This window comes from Vombatus ursinus, unplaced genomic scaffold, assembly GCF_900497805.2.
Source record: "Vombatus ursinus unplaced genomic scaffold, bare-nosed wombat genome assembly UNPS02011334.1, whole genome shotgun sequence".
NCBI classification, from domain to species: Eukaryota; Metazoa; Chordata; class Mammalia; order Diprotodontia; family Vombatidae; genus Vombatus; species Vombatus ursinus.
Window position 1 is genome coordinate 1,905,140 of NW_020951112.1, and position 15,240 is coordinate 1,920,379.

The 15,240-nt window shown below is 38.2% G+C and overlaps 1 protein-coding gene across 2 annotated transcripts in view; it reads left to right on the forward strand.

Annotated features, from left to right (window-relative positions):
* GNPTAB (N-acetylglucosamine-1-phosphate transferase subunits alpha and beta) overlaps positions 1 to 15,240 on the forward strand; it is a 91,561-nt gene that overhangs the window by 57,610 nt on the left and 18,711 nt on the right. For both annotated transcript variants that reach the window (XM_027855783.1, XM_027855784.1), the window contains 2 exons: positions 702 to 921; positions 2,206 to 2,319. In XM_027855783.1, the coding sequence (XP_027711584.1) occupies positions 702 to 921; positions 2,206 to 2,319 (334 nt within the window). The remainder of the gene's footprint in view (positions 1 to 701; positions 922 to 2,205; positions 2,320 to 15,240) is intronic.

Here is a 15,240-nt window from a genome sequence, read left to right on the forward strand (position 1 = left end):
CTTAAATGTCCACCGTTTTGGATTTGTAGCAGCAATATTTGGTGATGTGTTGAACTAGTCATTTAAACCAAAGCAAAAGTCACCTCTATGGATTTTGCTTTTTTTCCTCTTTTTAAAAAAGACACTCTTGATTGTTACATCAATTCCAAATATATTCTTCTCTTCCACCCACCTCCCCACATCTACCCAGTGAACTATCTCTTATAATTAATATTTTAAGTAATACTTTATTTTTCCCCCAGTTACACATGAAAACATTTTTTAACAGTTTCAAAGTTTTGAGTTCCAAATTCTATCCTTCCCTTCCTCCTCTCACCACTCCCTGAGACAGTAAGCAGACTGAAACAGGTTATACATGTGCAATCATGTAAACCATAATATAATAAATATTTTAAAAGAGAGACGGAGAAAAAGCCATTGAGCAAAACAAACCAACCAACATGTCACGTGTCTGACAGCATATGCATCATTCCACAGCCATAGTCCCCCTTTCTCTACAGTGAAAGGAGTGAGTTGATTTTCTCAGCTGTAATCCAGGCCAGCGTTGCTCTTCAGAATTGTTGGACGCAATTGTTCCTTCTTCCCTTTACGCTATTGAAGCTGTTACGTACTCTTTACTAGCCTGGCCCACTCTGTGTTTTATGGCACATTGATATTCTGGACGTAGCCAGCTTTGACTTCCCTATGTTGTATCGGACTAGGTTTCCTGAAGAATTTGACAAGACTTCCGTTCACAAAGTGCGCCACTCTGAAGACATGCAGTTTGCTTTTTCTTACTTCTACTATCTCATGAGTGCACTTCAGCCGCTGAACATTGCTCAAGTTTTTGATGAAGTTGATACTGACCAGTCTGGCATCTTGTCGGACAGGGAGATTCGGACATTAGCTACAAGGATTCATGACCTGCCTTTAAGCTTGCAGGTACTAATTAGAGGTGTCACTACTAGGGGTGGGTGTGTTTTGGGGAGGGGTGCTAGGAAGGAAAGAATGTGGACCTTTGTGTCCCACTTCAAAACAGTCATGGGCAGTGTTTTTAAAAAATACATTTAATATTTTATACATTGAGGTTATGGATTTAGACCTAGGAGGGATGGCAGTGGTTACTCTACAAAATGACAACTTGGATTTTTAAGATTTTGCTTTTGTTCCCCCAATAGATTAAAATTTTGTTATGATCCAAAGAAAAAGTAATGCACATTTATTGGGGAAAGTACTTGCCTCTATCTTTTTTTTTTTTTTTTTTGTTAAAAGACAGAGTAGAATATAGCCTGAATTAAGACTGGTTATTACACAAAATTTGTATTTTTCTATTTGGTTCTCTAGCAGGGCAGATTTTTTGAGTCACAGTCCAGGAAAAGCCCTGGCAGCTGACTGTGCTAAAAATGCATTTAAAATGGTCTTCCACTTCCATTTTCAAGGGCAGAAGGCCTTGGGGCTCTGGGGCTTGCCTCATTCAATCTTTGGGCTGTTCCAGGCAGGGCCGGATCCATAGATCGAAGTTGGATGAGACCTAAGAGGTCATCTAGTCCATCCTCATCTTTAGATGAGTAACCTGAGGCCCAGGAAGATGAAAGGACTTGCCCAAAGTCACACAGTGCCAGATTTGAGCCCGGGGCCTTTGCAGAGTCAATGTTCTTTCCTCTCGTTCACTCCTAGAATGGAGAGGGATAGGAGGGGAATTGAGCTGAAGAGCTGTGGAGATCTGGCCACAAGAGCTGAAAGAGAAAGGCCATGGCCCCAGTGAAGAGGTTAGGTTAACCTCTTCTTTCACCTTTACAACCATGTTTGAAATTCTGTCCATTTGGAGGAATGCTTGGAGACTTGTATGAAGTATTTGCTTTGCTTTACTCTACTTTGGGCTTGGGAGGAGGGGGCCAGAGATAAGACCTTTGATTTCCCTGGGATAAGGCACTTCTTCCAGGAGAGATGCCTTCAGCCCGTGCACATCAGCAGTCGCTTTGCAATTTGTAGTCTTAGGAAGTTGCCTCTCAGAGGCCAGCTCTATGCACTCACAAGATGCCTTTTTCTATTTTTAATGGGTTTCTTAATGTTCTCCTTTTTGCAAGGTCAACTTTAAATATATTATTTTTGCTATTTTGGAGTATTTCACTGTACCACTAAATAGCATTTAAAAAAAAACAAACAAATGCCACTAGTCCCTGAAATGCTTATAACTTATTTGTTCTTTTTGTTTTCTTATGTTAGGATTTGACAGGTCTGGAGCACATGTTAATAAATTGTTCTAAAATGCTCCCTACTAACGTCACTCAGATAAACAACATCCCTCCAACGCAGGAAGCTTACTACGACCCTAACCTGGTAAGAGAATTTCCTGGGACAGCATTTCTCAGAACTATAATTCAGACCAGCAAATAGTGGTTTCCCTGGCTAGAGCTCTTTTAATCATTTCTGTAGCATACAGCAGTGGCTGCACATGATGAGATGCCATGCCACGCCTTGGCATGGATGTGGTCCACAATCAGTTCTGTCTGACTGTGGCACACCTTGTGTTTCTTTTTTACCAAGATGCTACATCCCACATCAACCTTTGTTTTGGTTAATATTTCAGTTGCTTTGCTTATGCTTACGCATTTCATAAAAATAACAGAGCGGAGAAGGTGGCCAAAAAGTATCCAAAAGTAGGGCGAAAACATGGCCGGAAGGAAAAATGTATGAAGGGAAATCCACCAAGTTTATCAATAATGTGACAGTTCACCCATGTAGAAATGATTATTGACTATGCATTGCAACATCTTAGAGACTACTAAGACTTGCTAAGTGTTTAAGTTATTTATTTTGGATAAAAGTGGATGTCTGCATGGATAGAAGAGCCAGGTGCATGCCTCACTTATTGAGAGCCCCATAGCCAAACATTTAAGTGTCAAAATGGATCAGTTGGGGGCCAGGGGAACTGAGGGAGAGGGCAGTTATTTGTGTTACAGAGGGATTCACAGCAGAATTACTTTAAATAATAAAATGCCTTTAGTGTATATAATTGTCTTTTTATGGCACGGTTATGTTAGCGTCTCTTAATTTATCCAGGCATCGATTATTTCTGGTTGTTGCTATTGTAAAACAACAAAGGCTACTTTCAGACCAGCAAGTTTTTCTCTAGGATGTAGCCCCAGCAGTGGCATTACTCTTGCACAAGTTAGATCTTGTTCGTGGTTCATGTTGTAGTCTGTCTCTGACACTCGGCTTGCTGTGTGACACGGAACACCTGGCTTCACCTGTTCCTCATGGCCTCATGTTCTTCATCTGTTGATGGGAAGGAATGACAGCACACCTTTTAGAGATGACGCGTGCACTAGAAAAGTGAAAGGTTACACGCGGTGGCTGTGTATGAGGACGGCGCTCGATGAGCATGAGTTGTTGGGGAGCTCTAGGTTCTGCACCTGGGATTCCAACCACGTAGGGAATGCCTGTCCTGGAAACTCTCCTGAGCGTCACAAATCAGCAGCCCCTCTGTAGCTGAGAGCCTTAGCTGTCTGATGTACCAAGAGCTTAAGGGACTTGACCAGGGTCTCGTAGCGGGTATTTGTTAGAGGCTAGACTTGAACTCAAGTCTTCCTTCCTCCAAAGCCAGCCCAAAATCCATTCCTTCATGCTACACCTCGTGTCTTGATCGTGAGCTTGCCCGATTGCTCTTCATAAAGCTACACAATCAGTTATAGGACAGTGGAACTGTCTATTTCCCTGCAACCTCATTAATATTAATTTTTAGTTACTTTTGCCATTTGGGGAACAAAGTGCTGTCTTAAAGTCATTTCAAAATCATTTTTCTTAATTTGAGATTTTGAGGAATTTTCCAGGTAGTCCTTAAAAATCTGTATTTCCTCCTTCAAAAGTTGTCAGTTATGACCCTTAACTGTCTTACTAGTTGGGTAATGATTGTGACTCTCAGAAATATGTACCAGTTTATTATAGATTCTGAATGTCAGATTTTGATCAGATGTATTTACCACAGGTATTTATCCTTGTCTTTTCTTTTTTGGGAAGACATAGCTTTTTGTCATACACATTCCTTTTATCTTTATAGAAATCTAACCTATTGATTTTGTCCCTGTTAGTTGATTCCATTTGTATGATAAACATTTTTTCCTCCACAAATGAGATGAACATACTTCCATTTTAGAAATTTAAAAAAAATTTTTTTAAAATTTGAATTATTTTAGGAATAATTTTAAAATTTCTTAGATCATTGATCCAAGTAGAATTCAGAGTAGTGTATGGTTTGAACTATAGATCTGTACCCATTTCCCCCATATAGTTCAAATACATGCAAGTTTTTATGTGTTTTTTCTAGTTATTTTTGTTGTTGTTTTAATCTTTGATAAACCCAATATTAATTTCTTGTATACATTTATACATTTGTGATTCTGTTTTTGGATTCTCTATTCTCTTCCATTGATTTACTTTTATGTGTTTTGTTTTTTTTAATCACCGTCAGTCAATTTCAGCAATCTCAGCTTTATGTTAAGCTTAGATTTTTCACCATTAGTTGTTCCATTTGTATGATAAACATTTCTTCCTTCCATCAGATATTTTTCCCAGGGCTTCTCCTCTTGATCATCTCTTCTTATTCTTCCTTATGAATTTTGTTAGAGTTTTATCTGATTTCTGGCCAATGGTACTTGAATATCACATTAAATCTGCATATTAATTTGGGAAATGCTGATATTTTTACCGTATTAGCTTAATATGACCACATGCATGGGAGAAAGAGCAATAATATCGTTTGGGACCTTGGTTGCTTATTTGTATAACTGAAGGGGGCACAGATTCCTGTTTCGGTCTAGATTCTAATCTTATGATCTATTCTTGTTCAGTTTTCTTTGCACAATATCACAAAATCCATAGCTGTCATGAACAAGTATTTTTTAGCTCCTCTTTCACCCCGAAAGAAATATACAGTCCTTTTAACAAATAGGCAGAGTCAAGCAGAACAAATCCACACGTTTACCATGCCCCAAAACATATGCCTAACATTCTCCACCTTGGGTCCATTGTCAACCTGTTAAGAGATGGGGGGCAGACTTCATCTTCCAGCCTTTAGCATCCTGACTAGCGAATGTACTGGTCAGGGTCCAAAGCCTTTCAGCGTTGTTTTTTCTTTACAGTGTTGTGGTTATTGTATAAATTGTTCTTTCGGCTCAGTTCCCTCCACTCTTTATCCTTCAGAAAAGTGTTCCCAGGATTCCTTTTGTCATTTCATCAGTCGTATTCCATTCTTTTGTAGACCAGCTGTTCAGCCATTCCTCAGTCGATGGGCACCCTCTTTGTTCCTAGCTCTTTGCTGCAACAAAAAAAGGTGCTGTAAGAATTTTTATGCATACAGCTCTTTTTCCTCTTTTTTTGGATATCTTTGGGGTATAAGCTTAATAGTATTATTTCTTTACAGTTAAGTGATTTTGGGGACCTTGTCATTTTCTTTTTGTCATCTTTGCCCAATATGATGGGTATTGAAGTGGAGCCTCAGGGTTGTTTTAATTTGCATATCTCTAATTGTTTAGTGATTTGGAGCTTTTTTTTTTTAAAATATGTCTGTTGATAGCTTGGATTTCTTCATCTGAAAACTCTCAGATCAGTTCCTTTGATTAGTTTTCTTGGGGGAATGACTGTTGTTCTTATAAATTTGAATCAGTTCCTCATTTATCTTGGATAGGGCAGTGGACCTGGAGTCAGGAATACCTGAGTTCAGTTTTGCCATCAGAAAGTTTCTAGCTGTGACCCTGGGCACATCATTTAACCTCTGTTTGCCACAGTTTCCTCGACTGTAAAATGGGGATGATAATAACATCTACCTCACAGGGTTGTTGTGAGGATCAGATGAGATGATATGTTTGCAAAGCACTTAGCACAGTTTCTGGCACGTAGTAGGTGATTCATAAATTGCTGAAGTGAATGATGTGCTAAGTGCTTTATTCCTTCCCTCTTATTTTTAACTGCATTGCCTTTGTGCAAAAAGTTTTCAGTTATCTGGTCACAAACTTTTCCTTTTTACAGAGTTAGCAGAAAGGTGTTTTATTCCTTGATCCTGTAATTTGTTTGTAATGTGACCTTTCATATATATTCTTTTTGAACTCATTATGGTATAAAATATGAGGTGCTATTTCAAACCTGATTTTCTCCCAGATTCCCTTTTAGTTTTCTTAGCATTTTTTGGTTGAGTAGAATCCTTACCCAGTAGCTGTAGTCTCTGGCTTTATTAAGCATCATTACTATATTCATTTGCTTCTCTATTATGTAACTAATCTGTTGCACTCATAGACTTTTCTATTTTTTTGGCCAGGACCAAATAGTTTTGATTATTATTGCTTTGTAGTATAGTTTGAAATCTGGTTCTGATAGACCTACCATCCTTCTTTTTGTTTTTTCCCCATTATTTCTCTTGAAAATCTTAACCTTATTCTTTGAAACAAGCTTTATTATTTTTTTTCTACCTTTCTAATGTACTTTAAAAATTTTGATTGGTATAGCACTAAATAAGTAAATTAATATAGGTAGTATTATCACAAGATAATACTATCTGTTTCAGTTTCTGTAAAGAATGTTTTGTAGTTTTATTCATATAGTTCTTATGTGTCATTTGGCAGGTACGTACATAAATTTATTTTGTTGCTGTGAATGGAATTATTTTTATATCTCTTCGTGCTTGGTTTTGTTGGTGGCATATAGAAAAGCTGATGGACTTGTAGGGGGTTATTTTGTATCTTGCTACTTTGCTGAAGTTACCAATTGTTTTAATTAATTTTTTAGTTGACTATAGACTTCTTTATGTAGACCATCTCATCATTTGCGAAAGTGCTAATTTTATTTACTTTTTGCCTGTGCTTATTCTCTCAGTTCCTTTTACTTGTCTTATTGCTGTTACCAACATCTCTAGTAGTAATGTTTAAAGAATAAGGTAATAAAAGACATCCTTATTTTACCTTTGATCTTACTGGAAAGATCTCTAGTTTATTTCCATTATATAGAAAGCTAGCCTGGTCTTGGTTTTAGATAGATACTACTTGTCATAATATGGAAAGTTCCATTTATTCCTGTGCTATTTAGTGTTTTTAAAAGAAATAGGGATTGTATTTTGTCAAGCTTTTTCTGCATCTATTCATATGTAATTTTGATTGTAATTTAATATGGTCTATTAAGTTAATAGTTTTCCTAATATTGAACAACTTTGCATTCCTGGTATAATAATCTTACATGGTCATAATGTATAATCTTTTTGATTTGTTGATGTAGCTGCTTTTAAAATATTTGTGCAAATATTCATTAGCCATTGGTCTTTAGTTTTCTTTCTCTGATTTTTCTCTTTCTGGTTTAGGTATCAAGAACATATTTGTATCATAGAAGGAATTTGGTAGGATCCCTTCTTTTCCTATTTTTGCATACAGTTGCTATAATATTGGAATTCATTGTTCTTTGAACGTTTGATCAAATTCGGTTTTAAATCCATCTGGTCCTGGGTTATTTTGTTGTGTTTTTTTTTCCCTCCTTTGGGAGCTCATTTATGGCTTGTTCAGTTTGTTTTTCTGAAATTGTGTCATTTAATAAAATTTTTCCTTCTGTTAACCTGGGCATTTAATATTTTTATAGATGTTAATCCATTTCATTTAAATTGTATTTGGGGCAAAATAATTTCAAAAAATTTCCTTTATTCATCTTTTGTAGTTTCTTCTTTTTCATTTTTAACATTTGTTATTTGGTTTTCCTCCTTTTTTCTTATAAGACTAACTCATGTTTTATCACTTTTATTGGTTTTGGTTTTTTGCTCTGAATCTTTGATTTTCAGCATTTCTGTTTGGGTGTTTTAATTGGGTTTTAAATTGGGGGGGCATTTTTTTAGTTGCATGCTAAATTCATTGATCTTTTCTTTCTCTTTTGTTGAATAAAGTGTTTAGAGATATAAATTTTCTCCCTTAGGACTTCTTTGGCTGCATTTCAAAAGTTTTGGTATGTTTATCTCTTGTCATTTTTTTAAATGAAATTTTGTTTGGTTTTTTTTTTATATATGCCATTCACTATATTAAGGAAAGGTCCCATGCTTTTTAGTACTTTTAGCAGAAATGAATGTGGTATTTTGTGGGAAACTTGTTCTATTTCTGTTGATATAATCATGAGTTTAGTATGATTTAATCAAATTTTATATCTCCAATTAATTTTTATGCTATCTTCAACCCTTTATTAAGTGTGAGTTTTATTGTATTGTGATTGATAAAGGATGTAATTAATCTTTCTTGTTCTCTTGCATTTGTTTGTGAGGTTTTTATGCCCTAATACGTGGTCATTTTTGTAAAGGATCTGTGATCAGCTGTGAAATATGTAAATTCCTTTCTGCTACCATTTAGTGATCACTAGTTGTTAATAATTCGTTGTCATTGGTGCCTTTTATGCATAATGTAATTTCTCTGTTTTTCTCTATTAATCATTTCTCTTTGTTCTGTTGCCTTGTCTGAGATCATGATTGCCATTCATGCTTTTTTGAGTTCACCTGAGGCATATTGAATTCTGCTCCATCTTCTAATCTAAAGTGTTTCTTGTAAACGACATATTGTTGGATTCTGCTTTTTAGACCCATTCTGCTAATTTTTTTAATTTTATAAGTGAATTCATCCCATTCATGATTATGGTGATTGATTGTTTACTGTATATTCTCCTCTATTCTCTCCTCTTATGATCTTTCCTTTCTTTACCCCTACTCCATCCTTTATAAAGAAGGAAGTGAGATAGAAGGGGTGTTCAATTTTAGTGAGTGACCTTCTGTTCTACTGCTCCCCTAGTCTTTACCTCAGGTTTTTGCCCTTTCTTTCCCTTTACCTCTGTCTCACAATCCACTTTCCAATGTTGGAGTTTATTTTTATTATGCTTCATTCCCTTTGCCCACTCTCCTTCTTAAGCCTTCCCTCCTCTTTTCTTTTTCTCAGCTGATTCTCTGTTGAATTTGATATTTTATACACCCCAATGTATATGTTTTCAACTTTCCTTTGCCTTTTTCTTTTGTACCCTTGGCTATGGCAAATAGTAAGTTCCTCCCTCTTTCTTCTTTAGTGTATTCTATTCTACCTCTTTTTTCTTCACTTTATATCATTAAAAGTGAACAAAATTACCCATAGGGCCTCAATTTGTCTTATTTGACTCCCTCTATGACCCTTGACATCAGAGGATTCTGAAGGGACACTTGTTTCTTCTTCCCCTGTTAGCTTATACAAATTTATTGTATAGGCCCTTCCAATCGCTGGATTTTCCTTTCTAGGTTCTCTTGATTTTTGTGTTTCAAAGATGTAATCAGCTCTCATCTTTTCATCAGGAATAACTGAGTTTCTTCTTTCATTAAGAGTCCATTTTTTTTCCTCTTTCACATTTATACTCAGTTTTACTAAGTAAATTATTGATTAAAAGCTTTTTATCATTTGTCTTTTGTTATAGCATGTTTCGAGCTCTCCTATCCCTTAACATCATAGCTACCAAGTCTTGCTTAATCCTGATTATAGTCCCTTGGTACTCCAACTCTCACAGTGTGGCTGCTCATAGTATTTTTTCTTTCATTTAGAAGCTTTGGATTTTGTCTATGCCATTCCTGGGAATTTTCATTTTAGGATTTCTTTCAGGAAGTGACTGATGCATTTTTCTATTTTCACTTTATCCTGTGGTTATAATAGGTATATATAATTTTCATTTATGATTTCTTAGAATGTGGTATACAGGACTTTTTTGTGGGGGGAGGGCGGAAGCAGAATAGAGGGTAGTCATGGTTTTCTGTTGGTTCCATGATTCTTAGACTATATCTCCTTGACCCATTTTCTAGATCAGTTGTTTTGGATAGGAGCTATCTTACTTTTTTTTTTTAATTAAAAAAATCTGTTTTAATATTTCTTGTTTCATGGAATCATTTATTTCTGCTTGGTCTATTCTGATTTTCAGGGAGCCTATTACTCGATTAACATTTTGCATATTCTTTACTAAACTGTTGATTCTCCTTTCAGTTCTTTGCTCTAGGTCTGTCATTTTACTTATAATATTTTGATTTCTGTCATCTCTTCCAGAATTCTCATAGACCTTGTGGACAAGCCATACCCCTATCTGAGACTTTGCTTGTATTCACTGTAGAACTAAGTATCTTTTTCTAAGCTTATGCCCTGAAGATCCCTGGATGCACACATGTTCTTTATCATTGATGTCTTCGTATTTGATTTACTCATATTCCAAACCTTTTTGTCAAGTCTAGGGTCTGTCTGCTTCTACCTTCTTAGATGGAATGGTGGACTCCTGTTTGGTCTCCATTTGTGTTGTCCAGGCTTCTGTCACTGGCCACTCCCTCTGTTGTTTTGTGTTAAATACAGAATGCTGGCAGCTCCCAGGTTCTCCTGTGTGCCCTGGGAACAAACTGCTGAACTAGCTCTCAGGTCTGTCAGACAGCTCAGGTCAGTAGCTGTGAACTCTTAGAGCCTCTCAGGCATCAGACTGATAGCTGATTCTTCTGGGGCTCGACAGGCTTCTTGGCTAGCGCTTTCTGGCGTTTTGGCTAGACATGTTTGAGCTGGAAGGCCTCCAAGGCACCTCAATGCCTGCAACCTTCTAGGTGTTCTCTTACCGACTTAGGCTAGAGGGAGGTACTCACTGTAAGTTTTCTTTATTTCCTAATCATTATGATTTCTGGTACTCTTGTTTTATCTTTTCTGGAGTATATGAGTATGAATTGGGCTGCCATCTTGACCAGGAATATACAAGTGTTTGTTTGTTTGTTTTTTTCCAATTAATAGTATTTTATTTTATTTTCCAATTACATGTAAAGATAGTTTTCAGCATTCACTTTTGTAAGATTTTGAATTCCACATTTTTTTTCCCTCCCCTCTCCCTTCCCCAAGATGGCATGCAATATGATACAGGCTATACATGTACAGTCATATTAACATTAGTCATGTTGTGAAAGAAGAATCAGAACAAAAGGGAAAAACCACAAGAAAGAAGAAACAAAAAAAAGAAGAGAAAATAGTATGCTTCGATCTGCATTCATACTCCATAGTTCTTTCTCTGTATGTGGATAACATTTTCCATCATGAGTCTTAGATCATTATATTACTGAGAAGAGCTAAGTATCAAAGTTGGTCATTGCACAGTGTTGCTATTACTATGTACAATGTTCTCCTGATTCTCACTTTACTCAGCATAAGTTCATGTAAGTCTTTCCGGGTTTTTCTGAAATCTCCCTGCTTATCGTTTCTTATAGCACAGTAGTATCCATTACATTCATATGCCACAACTTGTGCAGCCATTCCCCAGTTGATGGGCATCCCCTCAATTTCCAATTCTTGGCCACCACAAAAAGAGCTGCTATAAATATTTTTGTACATTTCCCATTTTTGTGATCTCTTTAGGATACAAACCTAGTAATGGTATTGTTGGATCAAAGGGTATGCACAGTTTGATTGCCCTTTGGGCATAGTTCCAAATCACTCTCCAGAATGGTTGGATTAATTGGCAACTCCTGTTTGTTTTTTTTAAACATGTTCAAAGCCCATAGTGCTATACTTGGCACTTAGGGTAGACATTGACCAGGCCATGCCCTTTAAAAGAAAAAAAAATATAATCTCATGGAGGATTTTAGTGTTCAACACAACTATTAAAGTCATGTATTCCACACTCTCTTTTTTTTTTTTTTGGCTATAGGAGCAAATTAGAAAAAAGGAAGAAAAAACAAACAAATCAGAAATATGTACCTAGCACGTAGGCTTCTATGTGGTAGCCACTTGATAAATTGTGTCGACTTAAATCAAAGAGAAGGAAATGTACGTGTGCATCCATCCATCCATGTGCATCTATCTCCACATATACTTACCAGTGCGTCCCTCTTCTACACCTTCACACAATCAGAGTTGGAAGGAATGACTGACTGCAGGAACCATTGTCCACGTGTTCTCAGAGGAGAATCCCCTTGACAGCCTCCTGAAGGAGGGGTTCTCTAGCTTTTGCTTGAAGACATCAAGGAAGGGGGAGCCCAGGGCTCCCAATCCACTGTTGATCAAGTCTTACCCTAAAGAGGAAGTTTTCCTTGCCTTGAGCCTTAATCTGTCTCTGGGCAACTTCCACCCCTTCTGCTTCTCCCCTCTGGGACCTAGGTGAACAAATCTAATTGTTCTTCCACCTGACAGCCCTCCAAGGACTTCAAGACAGGCAGCACATTCCCCTAAATCCTTCCTTTCCCAAAGGAAATGCCCGTGGGCTAGTCCTCAGATTTTCATGGAGCCCAGTTGCCAGGTCCTTCTTTATCCTGTCCCTCCTCCTGTGAGTGCCGTCCAGCTTGTCATGGGCTTCCAAGAGCTGAGTGCCGTGCTGATGAGGGCAAGGAGCCGGCTACCTTTCTACTTCCAGACACTCTGCCTCTCCCCAGAGCCTCTTAGGTTCTTCTTCACCTCAGCTCATGTTGAGCTTGGAGCCCACCAGAATCCCCAGGCCTTTTTCAAGTGAATTTCCTTTCCCATTTTGTACTTGTGAAGTTCTTTTTTTAAGTGTTTATAAACCTCCATTGAATTTCACCTCATTAGATTGGGTTTTTGGGGGGGGTTTTTGGGGTTTTTTTGGCTAGGCAGTGGGGTTAAGTGACTTGCCCACGGTCATGCAGCTAGTAAGTGTTATGTGTCTGAGGCCGGATTTGAACTCAGGGCCTCCTGACTCCAGGGCCAGTGCTCTATCCACTGTGCCACCTTACCCACCTCCTCATTAGATTGAAGCCAACAGTCTAGCCCCTTGAGGTCCTTTTTGCCCCCTTTGTCTTCCGGCATGTTAACCATCCCTCCTGGCTTTGTCACTTACCAATTTGATCAACACGCCATTTATCCCCTTACCCAAACTGTTAATAAAAAATGTGAGATAGCACGGGGCCAGTGACGTCTGTGTGAGGCACTGTACACAAGACCCCCTAATATCCTGCTTCTCAGGTCCCATCTTCGCGCAGCTCTGAGCTGAAATAGCTCATTACATTGTCATCTAGCCCTCATCCCTCATCTCCTTCACAGGGATTCACAGACGTGTTATCCATCAGAAGACAGTCAGACCTGTAACCTCATCTGTTTGGATGTTCTCTCCAGAATGCCGATTTTGGCTTATCCACACCTGGCTACTCTGTGTTTCCCTTGTTCCTGTCTTAGGATCATATCTCTGGAGCTGGAAGGGACCAACCTCCTCATTTTACAGTTGAGGAAACTGAGGCACAGAGAAGTGACTTGACTTGCCCAGGGTCACATGTAAAGTGAGTTGTAGAGCTGGGATTTGAACTCAGGTCCTCTGAGTCCAAATACTGTGCTCTTTCCACTGCACCTTAATGTCCTGTAAGTACTGGGGCTCTTCCTCGCTGTCTCCTGATATCGTGAAATTGTCAGTAGAGCCAAGCTCTCAGCTCTTCACCCAGGGTCTCTTACTCTGACCTCATGGGCAGTGCATTGTTTTTGCTCAGTTCTTTTGGGAAGATGCTCGTGTTGCATTCTCATACCCACCATGCACCTTGGCACTGTCTTCATGAATGTGATGTTCTTTTAATATTATCTTTTTATCCAAGTTTTTTGGTTCTGTGTCATCTATGTTTTTCATGGTATGCTCAGCTCACTCTGACCCTCTTTCAATTCTTCAGTCAAGAATCTTGGCATTAAAAGTAGGGACCTTTGTTTCTAGGAGAAATACGAAGTTATTAAAGAAGCTTTCCTGAAGGCAGGCCAGTTAGCCAACTCTTCTCCTGTTTAATTCTGGGCCCAACTCATTTTCCTTTTGTACTGTCTGGGGCGTGTGGTTAAAAAAATGATAAGTAGCACAGAGCCAATGACAGATGCCTAAGGAGGAAAGGCACACACTCACACACACACACACACACACACACACAGATATTGATAGACAAGCTCTCTGTTTATAGTTTATCTAACTGCATGTCATAACCTCAAAAACCAATATTTTTTGTAATTTTTTTGTAATTGTATTTTTTCTCTATTTATTTAGTTTTCAGCATTCACTTCCACAAGATTTTGAGTTCCAAATTTTCTCCCCATCTCATCCCTCCCCCCACCCCAAGATGGCATGCATTCTGAATACTCCTTCCCCTAATCTGCCTTCCCTTCTATCCCCCACCCCTCTTCTCTTATCCCCTTCCCCTTCTATTTTCCTGTAGGGCAGGATAGATTTCTATACCCCACTGCCTGTATATCTTATTTCCCAGTTGCATGTGAAAATAATTTTTAACATTTGTTTTTAAAACTTTGGGTTCCAAATTCTCTCCCTTCCTCCCTCCCCACCCACCCTCATTGAGAAGGCAAGCAACTCGATACAGGTTATACATGTGTAGTCATGCAAAACACTTTCATAATAGTCATGTTGTGGAAAACTATATTTCCCTTCATCCTATCCCACCCCCTGTTTATTCTCTCTTTTGACCCTGTCCCTCTTCAGAAGTGTTTACTTCTGATTATCCCTTCCCCCAGTCTTCCCTCCCCTCTATTGTCCCCCTGCTCTCTTATCCCCTTACCCCCTATTTTCCTGGAGGGTAAGATAGATTTCCATACCCAATTGAGTGTGTATATTATTCTCCTTAAGCCAAATCTGATGAGAATGAGATTCACTTATTCCCTCTCACCTTCCCCTATTTCCTGTCCACTGTAGGAAGCCTTTTCTTGTCTGTTTTATGTGAGATACTTTGCCCCATTCTACTTCTCCTTTTCTCCTTCTCCCAGTATAATCCTCTCTCACCCCTTAATTTTATTCTACAGGTATCACCCATTCATCTTCAACTCACCCTGTGCCCTCTATCTATCTGTCTGTCTGTCTATCTATACATATAATTTTTTTCCCCTCCAAGTACCCTAATACTGACAAAGGTCTCATGAGTTACAAATATCATCTTTCCATGTAGGAATGTAAACAGTTCAACCTTAATAAGTCCCTTATGATTTCTTTTTCCTGTTTACCTCTTCATGCTTCTCTTGAGTGTTGTATTTGAAAGTCAGATTTTCTGTTCAGCTCTGGTCTTTTCATCAAGAATGCTTGAAAGTCCTCTATTTCACTGAATGTCCTTTTTTTCCCCTGAAGGATTATACTCAAATTTGCTGGGTAGGTGATTTTTGGTTGTAATCCTATTTCCTTTGCCCTCCGGAACATTGTATTCCACGCCCTCTGGTCCCTTAATGTAGAAGCTGCTAAATCTTGTGTTGTCCTGATTGTGTTTCCACAGTACTTGAATTGTTTCTTTCTTTGGGCTACTTG